The 22,420-nt window shown below is 46.0% G+C and overlaps 4 protein-coding genes across 10 annotated transcripts in view; all 4 read right to left on the reverse strand.

Moving 5' to 3' along the window:
* Positions 1 to 22,420, reverse strand: part of LOC126557483 (3-phosphoinositide-dependent protein kinase 1) — a 386,951-nt gene that overhangs the window by 332,946 nt on the left and 31,585 nt on the right. The gene's annotated exons all lie outside the window — the stretch shown is intronic.
* Positions 1 to 22,420, reverse strand: part of LOC126556978 (uncharacterized) — a 91,598-nt gene that overhangs the window by 2,847 nt on the left and 66,331 nt on the right. For 2 of the 6 annotated variants that reach the window (XM_050212565.1, XM_050212564.1), the window contains exons 2-3: positions 4,115 to 4,150; positions 700 to 1,139 (exon numbers count right to left, since the gene is read on the reverse strand). In XM_050212565.1, the coding sequence (XP_050068522.1) occupies positions 700 to 1,139; positions 4,115 to 4,150 (476 nt within the window). Of the gene's footprint in view, positions 1 to 699; positions 1,143 to 4,114; positions 4,151 to 12,128; positions 12,240 to 22,420 lie in introns of those variants that run through there. The other 4 variants (XM_050212563.1, XM_050212562.1, XM_050212566.1 and 1 more) reach the window with 3 other exon arrangements.
* LOC126558550 (uncharacterized) lies at positions 10,168 to 11,296 on the reverse strand. Its single transcript, XM_050214575.1, has 2 exons — positions 10,593 to 11,296; positions 10,168 to 10,508 (listed from the first exon to the last, which is right to left on the reverse strand). The coding sequence occupies exons 1-2, from the start codon at positions 11,230 to 11,232 to the stop codon at positions 10,168 to 10,170; spliced, it is 981 nt and encodes a 326-aa protein (XP_050070532.1). The 5' UTR covers positions 11,233 to 11,296.
* Positions 13,196 to 22,289, reverse strand: LOC126559653 (TP53-binding protein 1-like). Its single transcript, XM_050215824.1, has 7 exons — positions 21,887 to 22,289; positions 19,489 to 21,594; positions 17,645 to 19,253; positions 14,206 to 14,369; positions 13,997 to 14,133; positions 13,735 to 13,935; positions 13,196 to 13,662 (listed from the first exon to the last, which is right to left on the reverse strand). Exons 1-7 carry the CDS (start codon positions 22,008 to 22,010, stop codon positions 13,201 to 13,203), a joined length of 4,803 nt encoding a protein of 1,600 aa, XP_050071781.1. The 5' UTR covers positions 22,011 to 22,289; the 3' UTR covers positions 13,196 to 13,200.

A 22,420-nucleotide genomic window follows, 5' to 3' on the forward strand; every position in this document is an offset into this window, starting at 1 on the left:
TCTAACTCTCTCCTCTCTCTCTCTCTATCCGTAAACTATGGCCGCCTGATTGAAGTGAAATCAAACATAAACGGAATGTTCTTCTTGGTGCCTCGCATTATTTTTAATATGTGCAGGCTCGTCTACACACATATTCTCTTCTCAGCAATTGTACCACACAATAGCGAGTGAATTCAGGGAAGCAGACATTCGATCTCAAGCCAATGATAAATAGGACACGAAACAAGTGGATTGTGCCAGAAGAGCGTACGATCGTTTATGTGGTGCTCTATATCCTTTCTTTGTCGTTAAAGTAAAAAGTAAAGGAACATGGTAAAAAGTCGTCGGATATGTTATTAATTAAAAAAAAATATGTGTAATAGTGAAACCTTTGTGATTTATAGAGCTGAAAAACATGTATTTTAATTTCGCACCAACGAAGAGATCGATTCTTTGAATGCAAACCTTGCAAACCTCACATTCCAACAAGATGGAACGGAACTGCAAACTCGTCGTGTCTCTTAGCCCACCGACGATCGAAAGTGTTTTAGGTTCCTTTCGCCATTTTGACGGTGTGTTACTTTCAATTGTTGGCTGACACGTGTGGCAATGGGGAGGTTTGTGGAACAACCTTTCACTTTGCCAACTTTATCAAACGAATACTGGGGCGACCACAGGCTCAGGTGACTCGATAGAAGTAGAAGGTCCACGGATACTTACAGATCAAGATGATCGCTTGACAGTCCACTGTCGGAAGCGGCCGATGAGAGTACGCCTTGTTCGGTTGGACTGCCCGGTTCCAGCACATTGACCATCCCGAAGTCGACGTTCATCAGCTCCTGCTTAATCATAGGCGGCGAGTCCTGCATGCGTACACCGTACCCTTCGTCGAAATAGCCATCGAGCGATGCACTGCTGCTGCTACCGTCGGTTGTGTTTGGGAAACCGTGAAATTCCTGATCCGAGGACGAGTGGGACGATAGTGGCGATGTGACCTGCTGTTCGCCCAGATACGCCTCGTTGGAGTAGCTGTAGTTGAGGGTGCGCATAATGTCGTCCAGCTCGTCCGAACCACCGGCCGTGTTGGAGGGTGGTTCGCTGAACAGCATCGCATCGTCCATCTTCAGCAAACTCATGAAATCCTCCTCCGGCCAATTATCCTGCTGCAGCGAGAGTATAAGAGAGAGAGAGAGCGAAAAGAAAATAGGGAAAAATACGTAAGTACTGACGGAATTTGAACATGAAGCCCTGCTGTTAGCACTATTCCCCGGTTACGTCAAATCAGGCGAAGCCCTACAGTTTTCGTTACCACACTTATATTAAATTAAACATTCCGTAACACATTAAACTCACACCGGTACAATAGCTAGGTTTAAGCCTAACTTAAATACCTTCAATGACGTCAGGTGAAGTATTACTTCATACAAAAAAGACACGTGATTTTGACCACACGTTTGAATGTTTCGGTCCCCGCCCCCTAAAAAAAGGTCAAATTTAGCGACTTTAACTACTACCCAAAAAATTACCATTCCGGCAGAAAATCTTGAAACAATGCAACATGCTTCAACAAGATATGCACTCGTGTAACAACTTTCACCTGGCCAAACGGAAAGAAAGAGACACGGAGGTGACTCGAAGAAGAATGTCTCGCAAAATAAAAGCCGAAATTCAAACGATTTATAGTAGAGCGTATGTGGTTACGCAAAACTCCGTTCCAACAAATCCTGTTGCAGTGGACAGACACCCATGAGCGAAAGGACACATATTTTATGGCTCTTTGAACTTTACACCGGTTAAGAGTACTACTGACAGTGAAGTGTAGCGATGAAGCAGGAACCGGTTTAGTCGGGGGTAGGATTGATCGAAGAAATCGCGAAAATAAGAGCAAAGCTGCACGTGGCACCGGTATTTTATGTTGTATGATCGCAGACTGAAAGGATTCAACTGTCGAAAAGTTAATGCAATTCCTATACAACTTGACACATCTCTCAGATCACTAATAGCCAATGGCAAATCCGGCGAGGGTTGAGGCCTGGAAACAAGCGTTCAAGAATTCCAAAAACCGTTACATACGCGCGTCTCTGAATGCGTGGCTAAGGAAGAACGGCGAAAGAAAGGCTTCTCTTGTGCGCGATTGTACCGTTTGTTCGGTTCGCGTTCTTTTTCATCGTTCGTTCCATTGGTCGGTCAGTGATCGCGCTCTTGTCCCACCACCAAACACCTCTAATACATCAGCATTCAATTTTGGACCGATCCAAAAAGCTACTACGGCGTATGCAGAGCTCTATGGAGAAAGCACACCGTGAAATCGGCGGCGGTCGATACATGTAAAGCCAGGGACGCCACGACTATTTGCACAGATAGGGACCGAGACAGACACACGCACTACCAATTGAGGTCAACAGAGTGTATGACGACGCGGTGAAGTAAAGAATATACGCGGCCGCAGCAGACAATAATGTCATACGTCAGGGACAAATCGCTGGTCTCCAGAGAAGCCTCATGGGTTCGGTTCCAGAAGAACAAGCATTGATCAGCATCGCATCGACGAGAGCATATCAACAGCATAAAGAGAGACATTTTCGAACGGCGAGACCGGTATCTCTCTTGCCATACCGGGGATTGCGTCATCCAACAGTTCTGCTAGAAATGGGAAAACCGGCCTAGCTCAGCTCCCTGGAGCACCGGCAGAAATATCAACTAACTGATGCTGATTATCTATGCAAATGTCCTTTCCCGAAACATCACCAAAATCACCCCAAAGGCGTTCCCGCAATTGCGTCCTGTGATACGTCAGCAAAAGTTCTCTTTCTCTCTCGGTCTTTGACCACCCTTGGAGGCTCGGGGCTGATGAAACAAGTTTACTCCATTTGCTTACGTTGACTGTTTCGAATCCGGCGAGCGGCCCCAGTCACTAACGAGGAGCAAGCACGTGTTTTTTCGCTTTTGAATTCTGGCCATCCTCTCGCTGTAGCAATTCAAAACCCTCCCCATTGCGAAGGTAAAAGACCGGTCTCGCGCTCGCGAGAAAATACAATACACACAGAGACACCTTTGTGGGGTGTGCGTTTTGCGCAAGATTGTACTCTGTTCGGTTCGCCTCTCACCTATAATACCACCACTACTAATACTGAAAAAATACCCCAATGGGGGTAGATGAAGGCCCTTGTTGACGTGGTACCACCACCTATGCAAACCACCTCGGTACGAATTGCCTGAGGGACGCTAAACACAATCTTTGCACAGCCGTTCGCAGACTCTCATCCACCCGGTGAGAGATGATGGCCTTTTGTGTCTCTAATACCGGCTTTCTTGACACGAGGAAATGGTGACTAAAAAAGTAGGAATTGTACCTGATGGAAACCTCCGGAAGGTTCTTGCCCAACAAGGTCTGTTTTAAACTTTAAACACAAAACAAACCCACTTGTCATGTCAGCAAAATGTGTGTAACCCCCGTTTGGGGAGGAACTGGGTGTAGGAAAAACTGCGTGGCCCAAAACATGGTTTTGCCGTAATGATTAGCCATAAGGAAAGGAATCAGTCAAGTGTGGTGCCTCCTTGTGGGCCGCCTGTATGGACGTCTGACGCCCTAACCGTCGATTGAATGCATAGCCAAGCTCGGGCTCCCTTATCACCGGCCGGTGCACGTATGCTGCTGCTGCCTTACGAAACCTTGATAATAAGACGGTTCGAAGCCGACGACGGAGAGGTTCTACCGGCTGTTGGGAGGCAGGTTCGCAATGTTAACCTTCAAGCTTCAACAATATGGTGTTTAAATGACATGTGAACATGATTTTCATTTTTTTGAAATCTACCCTAACCTCAATAAGTTTATCTCTTTTTCACAAATTCTTCGCTTCTACTCAATTTCCCGGAGATCGCGCAAATCTTGCCAACAATTTCAAGCACACTCTCTTCGTTCACGATCCAATTTAATGGCAGATATAATCCATTTATCATGGAGTATAACACACCACCGTTCTCCTTTCTCTCACTCGCGCTACATTGTATTGCTTCTGTTTCTTCCCCGAAATGGACGCGCTACAACAACGATATATAGAAAGCGAACCAAAAACGAAATACGCTTCAAATAAAACAGTAAGAAGTGACGGATTATATATCCATATATACGTACGCCGAAGAGAAAATTGTTTATATCACCCTCCATCATAATGGTGACGTTGTGTTGTCGTCCGTCTGGTGATGTTTGTCGAGTTTTCTTTGGTTGCTTTTCTACGGACGGGGGTGGTTTCCTCGCCGACACACGACAGAGCACACTTGATTAGCAATTAATTTATGAATCGATTGGTAGGTGAGACATCGACAGCCTGCTTCGCCTGGCGCGAGGCGTTACGGTGCGTTACCGTTTGCGCTCGTGGCACTTGTGCTCACAATATGATGGTAATGATGATGCGCCACAGTTACTATGGAGCTCTACTATCTTCTCGCACACTCCCTCTTTGCACGCTCCGAGGCCAATGGCCGTCCCGAATGTTTTGTGGCTCGTGTAACTCTTTACCCGGCTCTACAACAACTCTCACTCACTCGGTCGCGGGTTTCCGGTCGAATGGTTTTTGGATTTTTATGCCACTGCCACATTCGTATACGCACAATCAAGATGACGACTATGCATCGTTCAACACTTCCTCCAACACCAGTTCCAATCGCACTTTGTACGAAGCTGTCCCTGAGCGGTTTACGAGGGACTAAATTAGTGACCACGGGGTAAAGTAAAGAGACCGGAGAGCTCTAATCTGCCACTAAAATGGTCTTTTGCATGTGTCCTCTTGTGTGTGTGTGAGGGAATGCGTTACTATAATGCCACACACTTTTCGCCGGGACATCGGTTTAATGAAGTTTTCAGCTGGGAGTTTTCAGTTCTTCGGGCATCCATGTTTATTTTTTCTTTCTCCACACAATCGACCACGATCTTCACACTCTTTCTTCATGGCACACCGAGACCGCTAGACGAATGCCACGATCGTTCAAATCGTTGCACCAGCGTTTGCATAAGCGTAACGACGATCATCATAGCATCACGCACAACACACGTTGCAATTTTTAAGCTTTGTAGCGGAACACTTTCTGCAACTAGGGAACTCTGCAACTCTGGATAAAACTATTACGATTGCCACATAAACCCTTTTTTTCGCCCTGTTAGCTGTGGTAGAGTAGCGAGCAGTTACATGAGTGAAAACACTTTACGTGGCAGTTAACTTCACTTCAACGAGCCCGGTGCTGGTACATTTGATTTAAACACGTTGGAAAACACTATCCCCAAACTCGACCCTTTATTTTTCGGGACATATGTAGCAGACACAACACGTAAGATCACTCTTTTCAAGGATCGCCGAGATCGAGTATCCGAGATCTCTTTGCATAGCTCCGAGAAGGAACTCTATCCCGCCTCAGCACCTCGCAAAGTCTCAAACGCAACTAAGAGGTCTTCGACGGGACCGTGCGCGAACCAAAAACTCAAAGCACGCTCCTACTTCGAGAGAGAGAGCGAGTGAGAGAGAGAGAGCTCGGTGGCGGTGGCGCACTGTTTTATGAGCCATTAGGCGCGCACAACACACCTGACCCATCAACACGTTTCTACCCTTTGCCCAACGAAAAACTACCCCCTAGTTGTTGAGCTGGGCGCCGCCTCCCTGATGATCCCTCCCGTACTCTCACTGACGGACGGCGGCCGGCTTTCTTCCGCTCGCTCTTGGTCTCTTGGTGGGTTTCTTTGAAAGTGCGATTTTCTCTTGCTCTTGTGATCTTGTTCTTTGCTGCGCGATCACCGTCGAAATGTGCGAAAACCACAATCCCACACAGCGGTCAGTCAGCGCTTACCTACGCATACTACACCAGTGAGCTACCTTGGGGTCCAGGTCCAGTAGGCTTTTGTATGTCTGTTTGTGTCCCTTTTCCCATCGAATTCGTACTTTCCGGAGGAAGAGCCCGCTGACGGGCCACATGGCATTAAAAATCCATCGTAATGTAATTAACTGACACTGAAAGTCGTCTTGCATGCACGCGGAAAACGTCACTAATAGGACTAGACGACAGTGAATGAATGTCCTAGCGGAGGAATTGAAAATTCATAGTGGTAGAGTCTTCTTTACACATTCCAAGCAGGTTTCAACTTGATGGATTCATGGTTTCTTCCCTCCTTCATAGTCCAGATTACAGGTATAACCTTCAAATAGGACTAATCTGTATTTTAGAACACCACCCTCGACCCTCGACCACCGCTCAGTACAAAACGGCGCTTAGCGATAGCGTATTGAGCTCGGGCAATTCTGGTGAACAGCGAGATAATTATTATCAGCAGAAAAGAAGGAACTGGACATTAAGAAGAAAAAAAAAACAGTTGCCTAGCTGACCACGCCGGACATATCTTGGAGTTGCAGAAGGAAGGTTTAGAAGCTCGTTTAATCCTCCAAAATGCGGCATGAAGCGTGACCCGAACTGAAGCTTGGGAGATCCCAAAACAAAGTGTTTTATTCGAAGAATCAAACAAATCTCATTCTCTTAATAAATATAGAGTGAAATTAGAGAGCGACTAGCTTCACAATACGAATCATAATCGGTTCCCGGTCGGGTAATCTGACTTCTTGAATGTATGCCATAAAGTACAGCATTTGAAGCGGCGCATGGCTTACGAGTAAACATTGGGATAAGAGATTTTATCGCCCACATGGAGCTAATATATCATTACGTGCCCTAGGACTTTAGATTGCCTCCCCTCCTCAATATACTCGTGTCTCAAGGGTATGTTTTTATTTAGAAGCAATTCTAGGGACGTTTAAGGGCAATTCAGAGATGAAATGAATCCTCTCAATTTCCTCAAAAGACATCGGCTCGAAATAAAGGCTCTCTACTGTTTATACAATGTTGAAGGTTTAATTTATAGAGACTTCGAGTCCAACAACAATTGGGCTATGAAGTTAACACATTGTGCTAACGACATGTTGGTGAGGCGACTACACAATTGGTCACATTTTATTGCGCTCATCGTTCCCTATCTTGGAACAGGTACGAACCAGTCCTGTACCAGGGTGCTTCGATAAGATACGTCGCAATAGAGCCTGCACTACACTTACAAACAACCTTTTTGATAACGGATGCATAGCAGCATATCGCCAACAATTTTTATCAAAAAACAACAGAAAACCATTCAAAATGAGTCAACATTTGTTTCATAAATCGTCCATTTTATTTTTGCTCAGTCCCCCCTTTCAATTCTGATGCATTTCACGATACTTACGTAATGAGCCATCCCGGAGGTGTTCGATAAGGGTCTCGGATATCGACCGCAATTGATCACATTTTACTGCCAAGATCACGATGATCACACCAAGCAAAAACACCGAAACACACACTGGGGAAGATATGATCGAGGAGATGTTCGCGATCACGGGAGACGCAACAACCGTTTCAAACTTCGACTCCAAACTAACTGAAGCTATAGCGTTTTTGGGACTCTTTCTTGGAGGGTGTGTTTTGAAAAATTCTAACCAGGTTCTTCAACTCCACACACACACACACATGAGATGAGAGGGTTTGAGGTGGACCGCTTTTCCTGTTCGCATCTTCATCCACCCCGCTCAGCCACACAAAAAGCAAGCGAGCGAGAAAAATTCAAATCACGAGAAATGATCGTTATTTCCACCCAGGTTCCCATTGCCCAACAGCAGTAAAGCCTCGTAACACCGAAAGGCAAAAGACGAATGCTGTTGTGGTCACTCACCTGTGCAGTCGAAAGAAGCAGGAAACAAACAAGTGAAAATTGGGAGAGAAAAAAAAAGAAAGGGAGGAAAAGAACAACAAATATGAAAGAAAATGGAGCAAAACGACAACGCACGAAGAACATGCTGGAATTAATAAAGAAAAGTGGTAAAGCAAGGAAAAAACGGAACATCTATGGTATGGTGTGTAAACAACACACAACAAAACAGAGAGACAAAAAAAAATAAGGAGAAGGTTCTAAAAGACAGGGTAAAAGCAAGAAGCGATAAAAAGCGTAAAAGCTTAACTTGTCTTGTTGTATCGTCTGCTTCTTACAGTTGGAAAAGCATAAAAACATCATTTGTGCGCGCTCTCGCTTGTTTCTTTCCAATAAACTATCCGGGCCTTTTCGAGCTTGACTTTGGCCTAAAGTTTTTTGCCTAAAGCCTAAAGTAAAGTTGGGGAAACCCAACTTGTACAGCTTTCGTGCTTTTGTTATTGCCAATACTATTTAATTCCTACGCTCTTTATTTTTATCGCATCTGCTCTTCGGGCTAGCTGTTTTTCGCTATTCAACCAACCGTTTCGTTTGCGCCCATATTCTTCCGGTTTCTGGGGGGGGGGGGGGGGGGGGGGGGGGGGTGGTCAGCCCCAGGAGTCTGGCTCACAACATTCGCCACAGAAGCGAATTGGAAAATCAATTTTATTTTTTTCACCACATTGGGAACACCCATGTGAAGGGAGGAAAGCTTTTAATAGACTGATTCGTTTTTATTTCCATTCACTTTTGGAAATTTTTGATGATTTCGTTTGGCCTGTTCGCTTGATTCTTCTTCAATTTGTTTGAAAAAAAAAAAAAGGTAAACAGGTAAAATTTTCGAATGACAGACACAAAAGAAAGGTTGATCAATTAAATTGTATGAAGTGATATTCAACATGAAAACCGGTTTGCTATTACTCCTCATCGATGCCCCTTTCCCTACCAGCCGAAGGATTAAAGAAGGACCTTCGTTAATTGCCTCCCTAGGTCTGTATAAAACGGGATGAAAAGAAAATTCCTTACATCACACGGGACCGGTTTATGGCAAGGTCCAATAAAAATACTTTATTTTAGTATTTAGTTTTAGTAAAACGAAGTTCAAAAACGAGCTCAAAATTAAATTACATAAGCAAGCCAACTCTGCTAGCTACCATCACGCCCGGTTAATCTTATTCGCCTTATCAACAATATGCTATTTAGAATGTGACTGCCATTCGCAGTACTCCTCTATTGCAGCTTATCGCCCGTCGAGTGTGTCTTCAAAGATGCAACCATTGCAGCAAATAAGTGAATGGGAAGATGTAGCAGCATGTGGCCGTCTAAAAATCCTTGAACTTGGATCGTGTTTTGAAAAAGGTGCATTGGTGCATCGGATCTCTCACCCCCTCACTCTCTCTTCTGTAAAGAAAGTTCAAAAACACTTTCCATCATTTTTGATAACAGATAAGCCACGCGCGCTCGTGAGAGGGAAAAGCCTACAGGCGGCGGTGCTACATATTATGCTAAAATTATCCTCCCAACAGCTTTGTTCCCCTGCTTTTTTAGGTCCACACACTGTAACGGCGTTTTAAATTGCGCATTACAACTTTCGGCAGAATGATTTCCATCTTACTGCGCAAATAACTGAAAGACGCAGGTTCCCTACTGCAATAAAAAAGGGAAGAAAACAAGGTATGGAAAGAGTCATCGAACCGTTATCTGCCAATGGATTTGAAATTGTTTATGTCAACATGTTAGAACGGAACGGACACCACCAGCGCCGCATACATTTATAGCGTCACGTGTAGAAGAGCGAATTTGCAAAAGTGGTGCAAAATGTCGCTCAGGTGTGATGATACTTATTGGTCCAGTAAACAAATAATTAGGTCGATGGGATAGGTCTCGATTCAAGCCTAAATATCTCACAGGATCAATGAACCAGTATTTACAAAAATTGGTTACAACCGATCAAATTTTGTGGCAGATCTTCCAGAGATACCGCGATTTAACGACCTCTTATATGGAGCCTATAAAATATTAAGCAGCAAACTTCAACTCCACAGGTGCCTCTTGACTTTGCTTTTTTGACACTAAATCCACGAGAAGGTTGGCTGGCTGTATTCCGTCAGTCCTGTTACGGAGGAGGATGGATCGATTCCCATTCGATATCTGGAGCAATTCTTCAGTTTCCGAAACGTGTTTCACTCTCTCTCTCTCTCTCCGTCTATCTCTCTGGAATTTTATTTTACTTTGCTGGCAGAATCAGGAAACTCCTTTAAAATCAATATCATAGAAGAGGAAACGTTTCGGATGGTGCGTACACTATTCAACCGCAGCTCCGAGTTATCAGTGGAACAGTGCAACAAGCTGTGCTTGGCTAATTAGATGGCTTTTTTAATAAACATCATCTTAATGCTACTAATCAATGCATTGCTCGGTATCGGTACAACATTTCATTCATCGTGCTCCTTGCCACGTTTTCCCTTGCTATTCACTCGCTTGGCTTCGGTTCCCACCGGTTTAGCGCTCTGCTGCTGCACCACGGTCGATGGTTTTTCCCTTCCAACAAAGGCAGGCGCCGGTGGCAGCTCGTACTCTTCGTTTAATTTTTTCGCCAGGAAGTAAATCTCCGCCAGTGCGATTATCAGTGCAATGATAATGCCGAGCAGCAGGCGGAAGCCAAAATCTAGCTGCCCTACCAGTAACTCAATTCCGATGAATCCAAATGCAAAGCCGGCCGCAACGGAGAACAGAAACTGAGCCACCGCAATCAAATGCCGATTGATTTGCTTCACTAAAAGACAAAAAAACGGGCAAGTAAGTGATAGCAATCAACGTTCAAGTCGTTCGGGCGTCGGGGATTTGGATTGATAATTACTTTGATAGCTCAGCGTCTCCTCGGGCATGTGCTTGCGGATACTGTCCACGTTCTTCGTCATCCGGTGGTACTCGCGGTCCTCCTGCTCCTTGCGCAGCCGCTGGCATCGGGCCTCCAGTTCCGGGTTGCGCTCCTGTATCGGATTTTGGGGCAGTTTAAGCTCGCAGCCGCGCAGCAGAGCGTGTAGGTACGGTACAGTTTGGTCGGTTTGACGCAATTGCTTAAGCGTTCCGTAGAGCCACTTTATATCGCTCAGATTTAGCAGCCCTGTGTTCGTATCATCCTGCTGAGTGTTCTGTTTCGTGTCCAAGAACTCAACGGAACTAACATCACATTGACCGTCCTTTTTCATAGTTGTAACCATAATATTGATTAGATCTCGCTCTTCTTCGGTAAATTCGATAGAGCTATGATTTTGTCCACCACCGTCGGCCACCTGGGAGGAGCTGCTGTTCAACTTGTTTTTGGAGGCTTTTCCTCTTCTGCCAACATTGAATGTGTTGTAAATCTCGCGCACCGTAGCCGGAACCGATGGGGACGACATCGGTAGATTATTGCCAATGAATTGCTGCAGATCCTTTGACGGCACGATCCGGATCGATGGATCCGTGATCGGTAGTTTGTCCATCGTATCACTCATTGCTTCGTTCTCGTGCGCGGTTTAACGTAATGCAGCCGTATAGCTCACACAATATCAAAGGCTCATGTGACCGACACCAACACCATCAACCACACCACCAGATCAGATAGCAAGTGGCGTTTACTTCTCTTCGTGCGAAGTATATTCCTATCAAAAACGTGATACAAAACCGACACACTGTTTGTTGCGTTAGTAACACCGCAATAGAGGAGTGCAAAGCTTTAAACTATACTTAATTGTACGCTGTTTGCGGTCTTTGATGCATTTAGCAAACGCACAGCAAGCCGAAGTGCTTTGCGATAAACAATGAATGTGTTTTTAGATGTCAAACAGGTGACAGCGGCTGTCAACACTGAACATTTTTATTTGTTTCTATTTTTTTCCTTTTCTTGCAAAAACTGGTTCAGAAAACTTAAATAAATTGCGTTCAAACTCAAGAAAAACATAAACAGAAGAATATAAATTTAATCACCCCGTCTTCACCACAGAAATTGATGTACTTTTATATGAACAACCCTCCTTAATAATTAATTATTTAAAAAAATCTTTAATTAGAACAGAACCTATGCATCATCAACGTGATACTAAATGCGGGATAACTACAGAGAGAACCGACCCATCATTCGCATCCAGTGCCAGCATAACCACCAGCAACAACACCCTAAAACCGTCACCCTGTCTGATGCAATCCAACACAATACAGCCTTTGCTAGGGCATCTGGCCACGTCAGTAAATGCATCTTACCCCTGTGCAACTGAGAGGGATCTAAGCAAGCACTAATGCTGTCGTTCCATATGCTGGCGATGCTTATCAACAATTCTACCATATTGCGTACTTTTCCGACGCTCTGTTACAGGATGGAAATTCCCTTCGATGGTACCATATTTACACTTACCAAGTAATTGTTATCTTCTGCTAGACTCATTCTGTTTGCGGCAAGTTCATTGGCTTCCGGAGTGTTTATGGTCCTCCGTCTCTTTTAGTTGAGCTGTGGAATTTTGGAATGGGCTGAGCTGGTCCGACCTTCTCCACGATGCGCACTTGCTTTTGATTATTATGCACAATTAATAACGAACGTAGTTAGCACACTGCACTGCACCAATCCCGAACTGTGGGGAATATACAAAAGACCCGGAACAACAGAAATGCACCGCAACACTTTTCCTTCTCCAAAAACAGCTCCAGACAAATGATGCAATTCTTGTACTGCCACCTCTTTTGGAAAGATAAAAGGACCCTTCCCCCAAGAAATCCGATGAGTAACCTATGCGTCACTTTGGGTGGTAGTACTCGGGATGCGGCAAATGGACCGCGCAATTGGCCGACTTTCGTGACCGCGACCTACTCCACACACACACACACACTACGCGGTTACCGAAACGAATTCGTTTGTGAAGCCTTCCGATTTGGGATTGGCAGTTACAATTGTAAACACGCACAATGCACTTTGCACCAGGACTTGTGCTAACACATAAAAGAAATTCTTATTGTTTTTCACACCCCAAAATTCCACCAACAGAAAAGCGGACACCGCCGATTTCTCTTGTGCTCGCCGTTCCAGACGGATTTGACAGCTCTTGGCATCAGCACTTCCAACGTGTTTGATTTCTGTCAAACGTCGTGGTACCGAACGCGCAACCTCCACTCTACACCCTTTTTAAAATGACCGTTACTACGAGTAGGTTTTATAAAAATTGCAACACATTCTTGCGCATATATTTTTCACCTGACTATTTCTTTCACTGCGGCTCGACTACGTTTCCTTTTTTATTTACAAACCATCAAATGGCGCTCGCTGAAATGCTCACGTGAAACAAAACAAAACATAATAGCACCTTCGGTCTATTTCGCACGGCTCTTTCCCCACTGTGAAAACGTAACAAACATTACACTAGACGCCAACAAACCGGAGCCACTACTACTAACACTATTGCTAAATCTACCACAGCCGCCCAGCCGCGTTACACCTAATAATCTTCTTCCTGATAGATTTGGGTGAGCTTTTCGTTCGTTTTCGGATGACAAACCCGGCCCAGTATTAAGCACTGCACCACCCAAACCGTCGACACGACGAGAAGCCCGGTGCGGGCAGCTTTGATTTTGATTTCCTCGGGAAATGCTTGATCGGTTAAAAGATATCCCGTCAGATTGTCGGTAATATCAGACTCAGTCTTGATTAGGCGCACTGTACCACCGGCCAGCTTACAGACCCGGCTCCAAAAGTCGTTGAAATCCTTACACAGGCTAGCTACGTTAATGCACACCGATGCGAACGGTGTGACCGAGGTCCTTTTGTCCTTTGCCCGGCCGCTGCTCCATTCGATGAAACGGTTCTCCAGGAAGGACCAGCCGGCTGGCAGAACGTACGGTTTGTAATCGACAATCATCAGCACCTGACAGCATTGTATGATCCATTCATGCGAAACGGCCTGTAACGGAATCCAATTATTCTTCAACCGTGCTCTTCACATTACACATTTTTTATACCTATTTTTACTTACCACAATGTCGCTTGCCAAACACTGCACATACATTGCAGTAGTCGAAGGACGTGGTGCGATCAGCTTGCACTGTTTGTACTTGTTCTTCGGAACATCCTCGAAGAACTGATACACCTTACCACCGCCAGCTTCAATCTGGCGCCGTAAGTGCTGCTTTATGAAGGGTGTATTGGAGAACTGTTTTGCGGTTGCCGCAATACCCTAAAAAAAAAAACAAGATCAACTAGTAACATTGCCGATTCCACCCACACAACAACGATACCTTCGACGGGACGGTACAGGACAGTAGAAAGTGTTTATTCCGGAAGAGGGTTTTCGCATCCACCGGTATCGGTCCGAGCAGCTGGTCGAGTGAATTGTTCACACCGCTCCCAAAGTATTCGGACACAATGTTCATTCCTAAGGGCACAGATAATAGATAATTTCGCTTGTGGCTCGCACTTTTAGCACACCGTCCCCGAGGGAACTTACTGGTCAGCTCCGATTCCTGCTCGTTACGCTGCAATTCCGGCTGTACACCATCGACCGCATCAAGGCCCGTTTCGGGGCTGGTTGGTGCAGGTGTTTCCTCTTCGTACGTGTCCGACACGTCGCTACATTCCGATATGTTTGGTTCGGGCGGTGGAAGTTGTTTTCTGCAAATAGGAGGCATTCATTTAAATGGGGTTTTGCCTAAAGTACATACACACGACTCACTACATCCAATGGCACGAAGAAGCTAGCTTTTTCGGACAAACAACCATTACATTTTGGCTCGGAAAATGTGTGTGCGGAAAAAGGGGGAAATGCCAAACATTTTGTCAAGCCATGCGCTCGGGGAGCATCTACTTATCGGAGCATATAAAATGCCACAAAAGGACAGCTTGATTTGCATGAAAAAAGCATAAATCCATTACGAAATGCGAGCGCTTTATCGTGCTAATTGTGTTTTAATAATGTGTTTCCTTATTCTTTTCTTTTCTCGTATCAAAGGCTTTTAACAGAGTCAAAATGTTTGGCATTCCTCACACAGCGGACCGAGAACGATAATAAAAAAAATATTGTCGGCCATTGGATGGTGATGTGTTGGTCACTCTACAAACTAATATAATTGCTAATCACTCTTTCCTTTTTCTCACATTTGGCATCTTCCTGTATTTTCGCGATCACAGAAAAGACTTTAACAAACCCGCGTTTTCTTATCGTTTTGTGGGTTGTTTATTTGACCGTTTTTTTGTTTGTTATTCGAAGTGCCAGTTTGATACACATGATTACACATACACCACGGCGGATTGTCGTCGGTTGTAGTGCGAAACACGATGAGAGCTTTCTTGTCCGGCTGGCGGCACTCTCCTATTCCTGATGATGAAGGGCGCACACGTAGTTGCTCCTGCACACGTGTTTAGCAGCAACGACGACCAAACGAATGTGTGTTGTCCCTGTGTGGAACACATCGATTTATGTGGATGTATGTGTGTTTTTTTTTCTTGTATTTCTCGCTAAAATGTACTATATATGTGCTTATTATTGCGCGCTCTTCTATGATTCTCTAAACCATAAGAACTAATTCTGATATTTCCATATGTTATGTTTCGCGCCGGAGGAAAGCATTGGCCACCGCGGTGCACCGGGGATTTCGCGCTAAGAGGTTGTAAGATGTGTTTGTTATTTTCTTTTTATACAGAATTTTTGATATATTAGCCGCCCGTGAGCCTAATAGGGACTTACGTGCACTTCATTTACATTTTCTATGTTGTCTGCCGCCTGCTTTTGCTGGGTTGATTGCCCCCGCGGCAAAGACACTCGCCCCAAAAGGTTTCCTTCATGGGCATTAAAAGGAAGGGGCCGTTTGGGAAGTGTGTTTATGCGGTTGTTAAGTTGTTTGGTGCATATCTCGGTACGATATCAAAAGTACTGTCCCGAGTTTCTTACTGCATCGTCAACAAACATCGGTCTACAGAAACGCACTTATCGTTTGTATTGTGTATATAATGCTATATATGCTATTTTACATCAAAACCATATGCGCGCTGCTGCTGTTACCCTACTACTTTTATGCGTAAAATTATCTTCTCGCCACGTGATAGGGGATAGTCTGGGTGGTGTGTCCATGGTTGGTTGGTTGATTGGGTTGTAATTATCTACTAGATACCTCTATCGAGCGCACTACTTAGAGTGAGAGAGAGTATAATGTCCAGATTAAAAGTCACATTACACACTGATGGAAGAAACACATAATACAGCTTCGTTATTATTACATAGAGAGTTTGATTAGGTGGCCTATTTATCACCCTTTTAAACATCACCAAAATTAACGACACGATTCTAACCATCATTTTCACCCCCTTGTTGCTATTATTTTCTACCGATTTAAAAAAGGAAAACCCCGAAATAAGAATGGATACAAATTACACACAAATACACACCTCCATGCGTGGAATAATGTAAGCCATCGAGAAAGGGGGAAAGGAGAACGTTAAAACATTTCCCCTAAACAGCATATTACGTAGCGGAGATATATGATTGAATTTTGTGCGATTATTATAAACCATACACACCTTCCTACACTACGAGGAGTTTTCGTGTATGAAGCATTCTCTCGGAACGTGCGCAAACATTTCTGATACAAGGGGGTTTGTGGCACACTACTAAAACACTAAACATCTCGTGTTTTCTTATCTCATTTGCTACTCTAATAACTTACATCGTACTAGAACTTAAGCTTAGAACTTTTGTGTGTTTTTAACCCTTCAGCACTTCTTTCCTTATACTTCTTCCTTTTTCCCTTCTACTTGTATCTTCTTATTTTAATCAATCCGTTTTGTTTTTCTTCTCCTTCCGCTATTCTCCTTTTTGTTGACATTTGTTAAAACCTAACACTAAAAGCACATCGTACACAGGATGTGTTTGTTTTGTGTACGTGTGGTATAGTTGTATTACTTTCAATGTACCTTAATATATACGCACCTCCGGACATAGACAGGAAGCGTGTTTTTGTTGTTGTTGCTAATATGCTTTAGAGAGTTCACAGGAATGCCAAACAATTTGAGTTCTGTTTATGTGTGCCTGTGCCTGTATACGAACGAAACAGAGTGAGTAGTATGTGTGTGAGCTCCCCAAAAACGAAGCGGATCACTAATTATTGAGGGCGCAATAGGCAGTAGCGAAAAGATCAGGAAAGGAGGTGCTTTGGACGGGTAGGAGAATTAAGAGGGTCTGGAAGATCCATTGGTCCGAGTTTAATGTAAAATAAGGGGAACAGTTGCTCTAGCCCAACATACGCGCGCGCTCACACACATACAAATGGACCAAATAAAATTGCATTCCTTAATATATTACTCTTTGTTTCCGGCGTTTTAAAATCTACAATCGTTCACTGTGTGTGTGTGTGTTTTAACAATGGAAAGGATACGCTTGCTTAGATTCATGTTTTGAATTCGTCATTGCTCTTAAAAATGGAAAGATTCTCTGTCCCTTCGTCGCGCTTTGTGTGGTCGTTTATGGTGGTGAAGAACGGACGTTTCTACTCTGAGTATTTAATGGTAGTGGTAGAGAGTGGAGTAGACAGTATGTAGGTATGTAGCTAGTAGCTAGTAGTCTAGTAGCAAGAAACAGAAGTGAGTGAAAGGTGTACAGGGGACTCTGCTGGTGCTTGATTGTTTTTAGGTGAAGATGTTTAAGAAAGCCTACAAATATACGAAACAGCGAAAGAGATAGAGAGAGAGAGAGAGAGAGAGAGAGAGAGAGAGAGAGAGAGAGAGAGAATACGTATTAACCGAATTATGCTGGTGTATGCTAGGGACACCCGAACACACAAACACAAAAGAATTTGGTTTTGCCGTTCTACTACAGATACGAGCGATTGAACGAGATACAAGAACGACATGCAGCACCAACAGTAGCAGCATCTTACTACACCATTCTTGCTTACCTTCGTCCACGACGTCCTTTTTTACCAACTCCTCCAGAATAACCCGCTTCCGGTGTGGTCGATCCGATCGACTTGTCGTGTGCTCCGGCACCACCACGTTTACTGCGCGTAGAACGGGCGCCTTTCTCACCGGCTTCTGTGGCCGTATCGCCAGATGCCACCAGCGATGGATTTCCTTCCGGCCCGCTTCCCACATTACCACCAGTCGCATCTCCTACACCTCCTCCCGCAGCACCCGTAGCACCCGATCCCGATTGTAGCAACTTTTGGATCGGGTCCGGTTTGTCCTTGCACGCATTGTGGATCCACTTTGCCTGCTCGTCGGTGAGATAGATATCGGTGGCCGTTACCTCGAGCGTGCTCGATGCCGTCCGGACACCGTACACCACCTCGTTGGCCTCGTTTCGCTTGATCTCCTCCACAATGGCAGGTTCGTACGTGTCGCCACCGGTGAGCGCGTGAATCGAGTGATGCTGGATCGGCAGCACGCCATCCTCCCCGAACACGATGATGTCACGCGACAGCGTTTTCGAGCAACCGTCCTCAAACACCACCACGTACTTATTATCCTCCCGGTAGTTGGTCACCCGTCCGGCATAGTACTTGCGATCGGTCCACCGAGCCAGACAGCAAATATCAAATTGCTTCGGTTCGGTTGCCTGCGTAGCAGCTTTTGCTTTTGGTGCTGAGCTCGAGCTGGCTACCGGCGACTCGTTATTAACCACTTTCGAGCGTTTGGTCACTTGCTTCGAGGCGGATCCTGCTGAGGAGCGAGGTGTGCGTGCTTCATTCCCTCCATCATCATCCTCCTCCTCACTATCGGCCGCCTTCGATCGCTTCTGACCGCGCGGACCACCACTTTTCTTCGCACTTTCTTTGCGAACCCCCCGCCCACCGTATGGGGTTTTGGGACTCTTTAGCAAATGCGCACTGCTACCATCATCATCGTCTGCCGCGATGGTATCGTCCGGGGCAAAGGTTCGTCTCAGCTTCTTAAACTCTTCAATTACCAAATCGCACAGCGCTTTCGGTCCCAGTACCGTTTGCTTCATTTGAGGCACCGTGATGGAATGTGCCGACTTTACCCCAGTTACGGTAACGCCCGACGACGGCGACGACGAAGAGCTACTGTCGGACGATTGCGTCGCGTTCGCTGCTGCCTGCGTTCCGGGAAGTGTGAACGGTCCTATACTACTCACACTACCGTTCGTCGTGGCCGTGGATGATTGCTTTGAGGAGGAATCGATGTTGGACGCATCGTGTGTGACAGTGTCGGCGGCCGTAGTAGCAGACGGATCGGTAGCTTTTACACCACCGCCGCCGTGAATTCGTTCCACCGACATAAATTGCAGTTCTTTGCCTTCGTACCATACGCTCACTTCGTACTGCTGTTCGGCCGAGGTCGTAGGCGATATGGCACGGGAAAGATCTAGCTTTATCGAGCTGATGCTGGGTTTGCCGTCATCCTCTCGCTTGACGGATACGAGCGATTTGGTCATATCGTCTTTAGCGTCCAGTTCAGATCCATCCGAGGTGGAGGAAATCCCGTTTAGCTTTCGAGCGTTGCTCACATACAAATTGATCTCTTCCGCGGTGTTCATTCCGGAAGCTGGAAGTAGAAATTGCGGGAATTAGTTTTCTGTCTCTATTAGGTCTCTAATATAAGCTGTAGGAAAAGGAAGAACTTAGAATATTTGTCTTTTTTTAACATGATTTGTGCAAATCTTCTTCGACAAAGGAGGCCCAAACTGATATGGAATGATTCCTGCCATTGAGTAACATAAAGACAGGAATATTGGGATAAAGGCAATATTCTGTTCTTAACCAATTCAATGTCGGCCTACCTGTGCATGAATCTACTTCGGAAACATCACCCGATATCTTCAGGCTACCCTTCGATGAACTGCTGGAATCTTCGTGCCGCAACTCCTTCTTGGTTGAAGCAGAGCTTTTGGCGGACGAGTCAGATGTTGCTGCCGATGCTGTCGTCGTTTGCGAGGAGGCCGTATCAGAAGTCGAAGGCAAACTTTTCGTTGCCGGCGATGTCGTGTGTCCTGCAGCACTCTTTTCCTCCGTATCCGTCACATTCATCGAACTCGTAGTAGTGGTGGTGGTGGTCAGTGCCGTCGTTGTTTCATCCGCCTCTATTCTGCTACTTTCTATCGATGATGGTGGATTCGTGATTTTGCTCACATTTCCCGAGCTTACCACCTTTCCAAAATTCGAATGGATCGGGGTGGAACTGTAAACGTTGGACGAGCTGACGGCGGATGTCGTTACCGGATTATTAAGCGATTTCGGTGTTGAAGGGTTGGAGGACGACGGTGTCGTTAACTCGGCTGTGGTTTGATTCGGTGTGCTGGTTGCCTTTGCCAGCAGAGCATTCCGGTGCACCGCTTCGCGAAGTGGTTCGGTCAATTGTTTTTTCTTCGTGTCGCTGCTGGATGATGGTTGCGAGCTTTCAACGATACTGTCCTCTTCCGCTGGGACTTTGACCGATTCCAAAGATTTCTCCACCGACTCTACCGCAGTTTTCGGGACAGTCGTGACAATGTTGCTACTGTCCACCACATCCTCAGGTTCGGCAGCAACCGGTTTAGCAACCGCAACACTTCTGCTCGACGATGCTTTTAGCGCTGAGTCCACATCCATTCTCTCGGAAGTCTCCTTTGCTGGTGCCGTTGAAGATGAGGCGGTAGAGGACGCAGTTGACTTCGCAACAGTCGACACAACGGCATCTTTTTCGTCTGCCTCTTTCACATCTTCTTCACCGCACAGATACGCAACCTTTTTCACACACGGAGGTTCCACTACCGGTACAGGAACCGAAGCGACAGGTGTAGGTACGGTACTGCTGCTACTTTCGGCTACATCATTCTCATCTTCATCCACATCCATAGCTTCGTCTCCCGAGGGCGTTGGAAGAACTGACGCGGAAACTTCACTATCCGGAGGTTTAGGATTTTCGCTCGTCGTCCTCGACGTACCCTCGCGTTTGTCGTCCGAGCTCGATACATTCGAGTTGTCGGTTTTGTTCGAGCTTTCGGCCGATTCTCCATCCTGACGCATCGGTTCTTCAACGACCGACGAGCTTATTTCTTCCGATTTCTCATCCATCGCATCCGGTTCCGTATCGGGCAGCAGTTCCACGTCCTTCGGTGATGAAGCTTCCGGTTCCGGCGATCCGTCAACCTCCATCTTTTCAACGGACGGTGGTTTCTCTTCCTTCAGCTGTGCGTCAGGTTCGGAAGGCCCAGGTGGTTCCGCCGATGCTTGGCCGCTTGTCGGTTGTTTAGCGGGAGAATGTTGTCTTTCCGAGCTGGCGGTCGCTTTCGACTCGGCGGGACCATCCGTCACGTCAGCGATGTGCACCTTTTTCACCTGTGGTTCGACTTCTTCCTCTACGGTGCTAGGATGTTTTCGTTTACAGGCCGGATTTACCACCGCATCCGTTTCGGATGGCTTTCCCACTGATGCATCCACCGATGGCGACGCCATCGCTTTCTCAGCACCTACACTACCGACATCCATTGTCTTTGCGGTGGAATCCTTTTTCTCGGGTGTCTTCTCTAGCGTACCGTTCTGATGATTTGCATCTTCTGGAATCGCGTCCAAATCCTCCCCCTTTTCTATTGCTTCCATCCGCTTCAACAACTCATCATCTTCGTCGATCTGATCCTGGTGCTGCGGGGCTGGTTTATCGGTTCGGCCAGGCTCACTTTCTGGTTGTGACTTTTCGCTGGATGTGCTGGTTGTTACGGCAGGTTGTTTTGAGGGACTTTTTACAACTTCTGCTGTGCTGTTTGATCCGCTCACCACATCATCGGATGCTTTCATGGGAGAGGGCGATGATAGTGGCTCCTTGGAAACTTCTTTAGGCTTCCCGGGTGAATCCGCCACTACACAAGCGGAATCCTTCGTCGAATCAGCACTGGAGTCTGGTACCGAACCTTAAAAACAATAGCAAAGTGCCAAAGTTACTAAAACTTCGTTCGAGAACGATCGAAAACACAAACAACGCGAACTGCCAGAAAAAGCCAAACAACAGTGAACTATTTTTTGCCATCGTTATTTTCCTCTGAGCAACACGCGCATACTACACGGGATTCTTGTGTTGGCGTCATTCGCATTTACGATTGCAAATCATCATCGCAGTAGCAGTAGAAGCAGCAGAAAAACGCTTGACAACTTGTAACCCTAGAGAGAGAGAGAGTGTGTGTGCGAAAAGTGGTGAAAACGTACCGTTTTTGCCAGATGCTGCGGGCTTTTCAGCCACATCCGTAGCAGGGCATGCTTTTTCAACTACAGCAACCGTGGACTCCGGAGAGGCCACCGTCGCCGCCTTCGCCGTACCGCCAAGATCCATTTCTGTTTCCGGGCTGCTGCTGCTTGGATGTTTCGTTCAATGCGTTTTCCACCGTTGGTAAAGTTCTTCTCGCGAATACGACCAACACTCACTAACACACGCGCAATCACAGACGCACGCACCGAGACCATACACGCACACTAGCACTCTAACAGAAACCACCGCTGCTGCTGCTGCTGCTTCTTCTTCCTTTCCCAGCTACCCGTGGCGGCTTCGCTTTCACACTCCCGGCGTCGTTCACTTTATCGAGTCGCGTTTTCTACTGCACACTTGCACTCGGGAAAAATGTCTCCACGCTTTCCACACTTGATTTCCCTACACTGACGCGAGAATGATCTTGCAGCGCACTTCGGTTCGCTTTCGGCACGCCAAACAATTTAGCACAAAATCCGTGCAGAATATGCCGCGAT

The sequence above is a fragment of the Anopheles maculipalpis genome, chromosome 2RL (assembly GCF_943734695.1).
Source record: "Anopheles maculipalpis chromosome 2RL, idAnoMacuDA_375_x, whole genome shotgun sequence".
In the NCBI taxonomy this organism is placed as follows: Eukaryota; Metazoa; Arthropoda; class Insecta; order Diptera; family Culicidae; genus Anopheles; species Anopheles maculipalpis.

Bases quoted from the DNA above. Each gene is read 5' to 3' on its own strand.
- LOC126558550 (XM_050214575.1), bottom strand. From the start codon at position 11,232: ATGAGTGATACGATGGACAAACTACCGATCACGGATCCATCGATCCGG. The intron at 10,509-10,592 runs GTAATTATCAAT...TTTGTCTTTTAG, and splicing joins GGAGACGCTGAGCTATCAAA to TGAAGCAAATCAATCGGCAT.
- LOC126559653 (XM_050215824.1), bottom strand. From the start codon at position 22,010: ATGGATCTTGGCGGTACGGCGAAGGCGGCGACGGTGGCCTCTCCGGAG. The intron at 14,134-14,205 runs GTAAGTTCCCTC...CTGTGCCCTTAG, and splicing joins GCAGGAATCGGAGCTGACCA to GAATGAACATTGTGTCCGAA. The intron at 13,663-13,734 runs GTAAGTAAAAAT...ATTCCGTTACAG, and splicing joins GTTTGGCAAGCGACATTGTG to GCCGTTTCGCATGAATGGAT.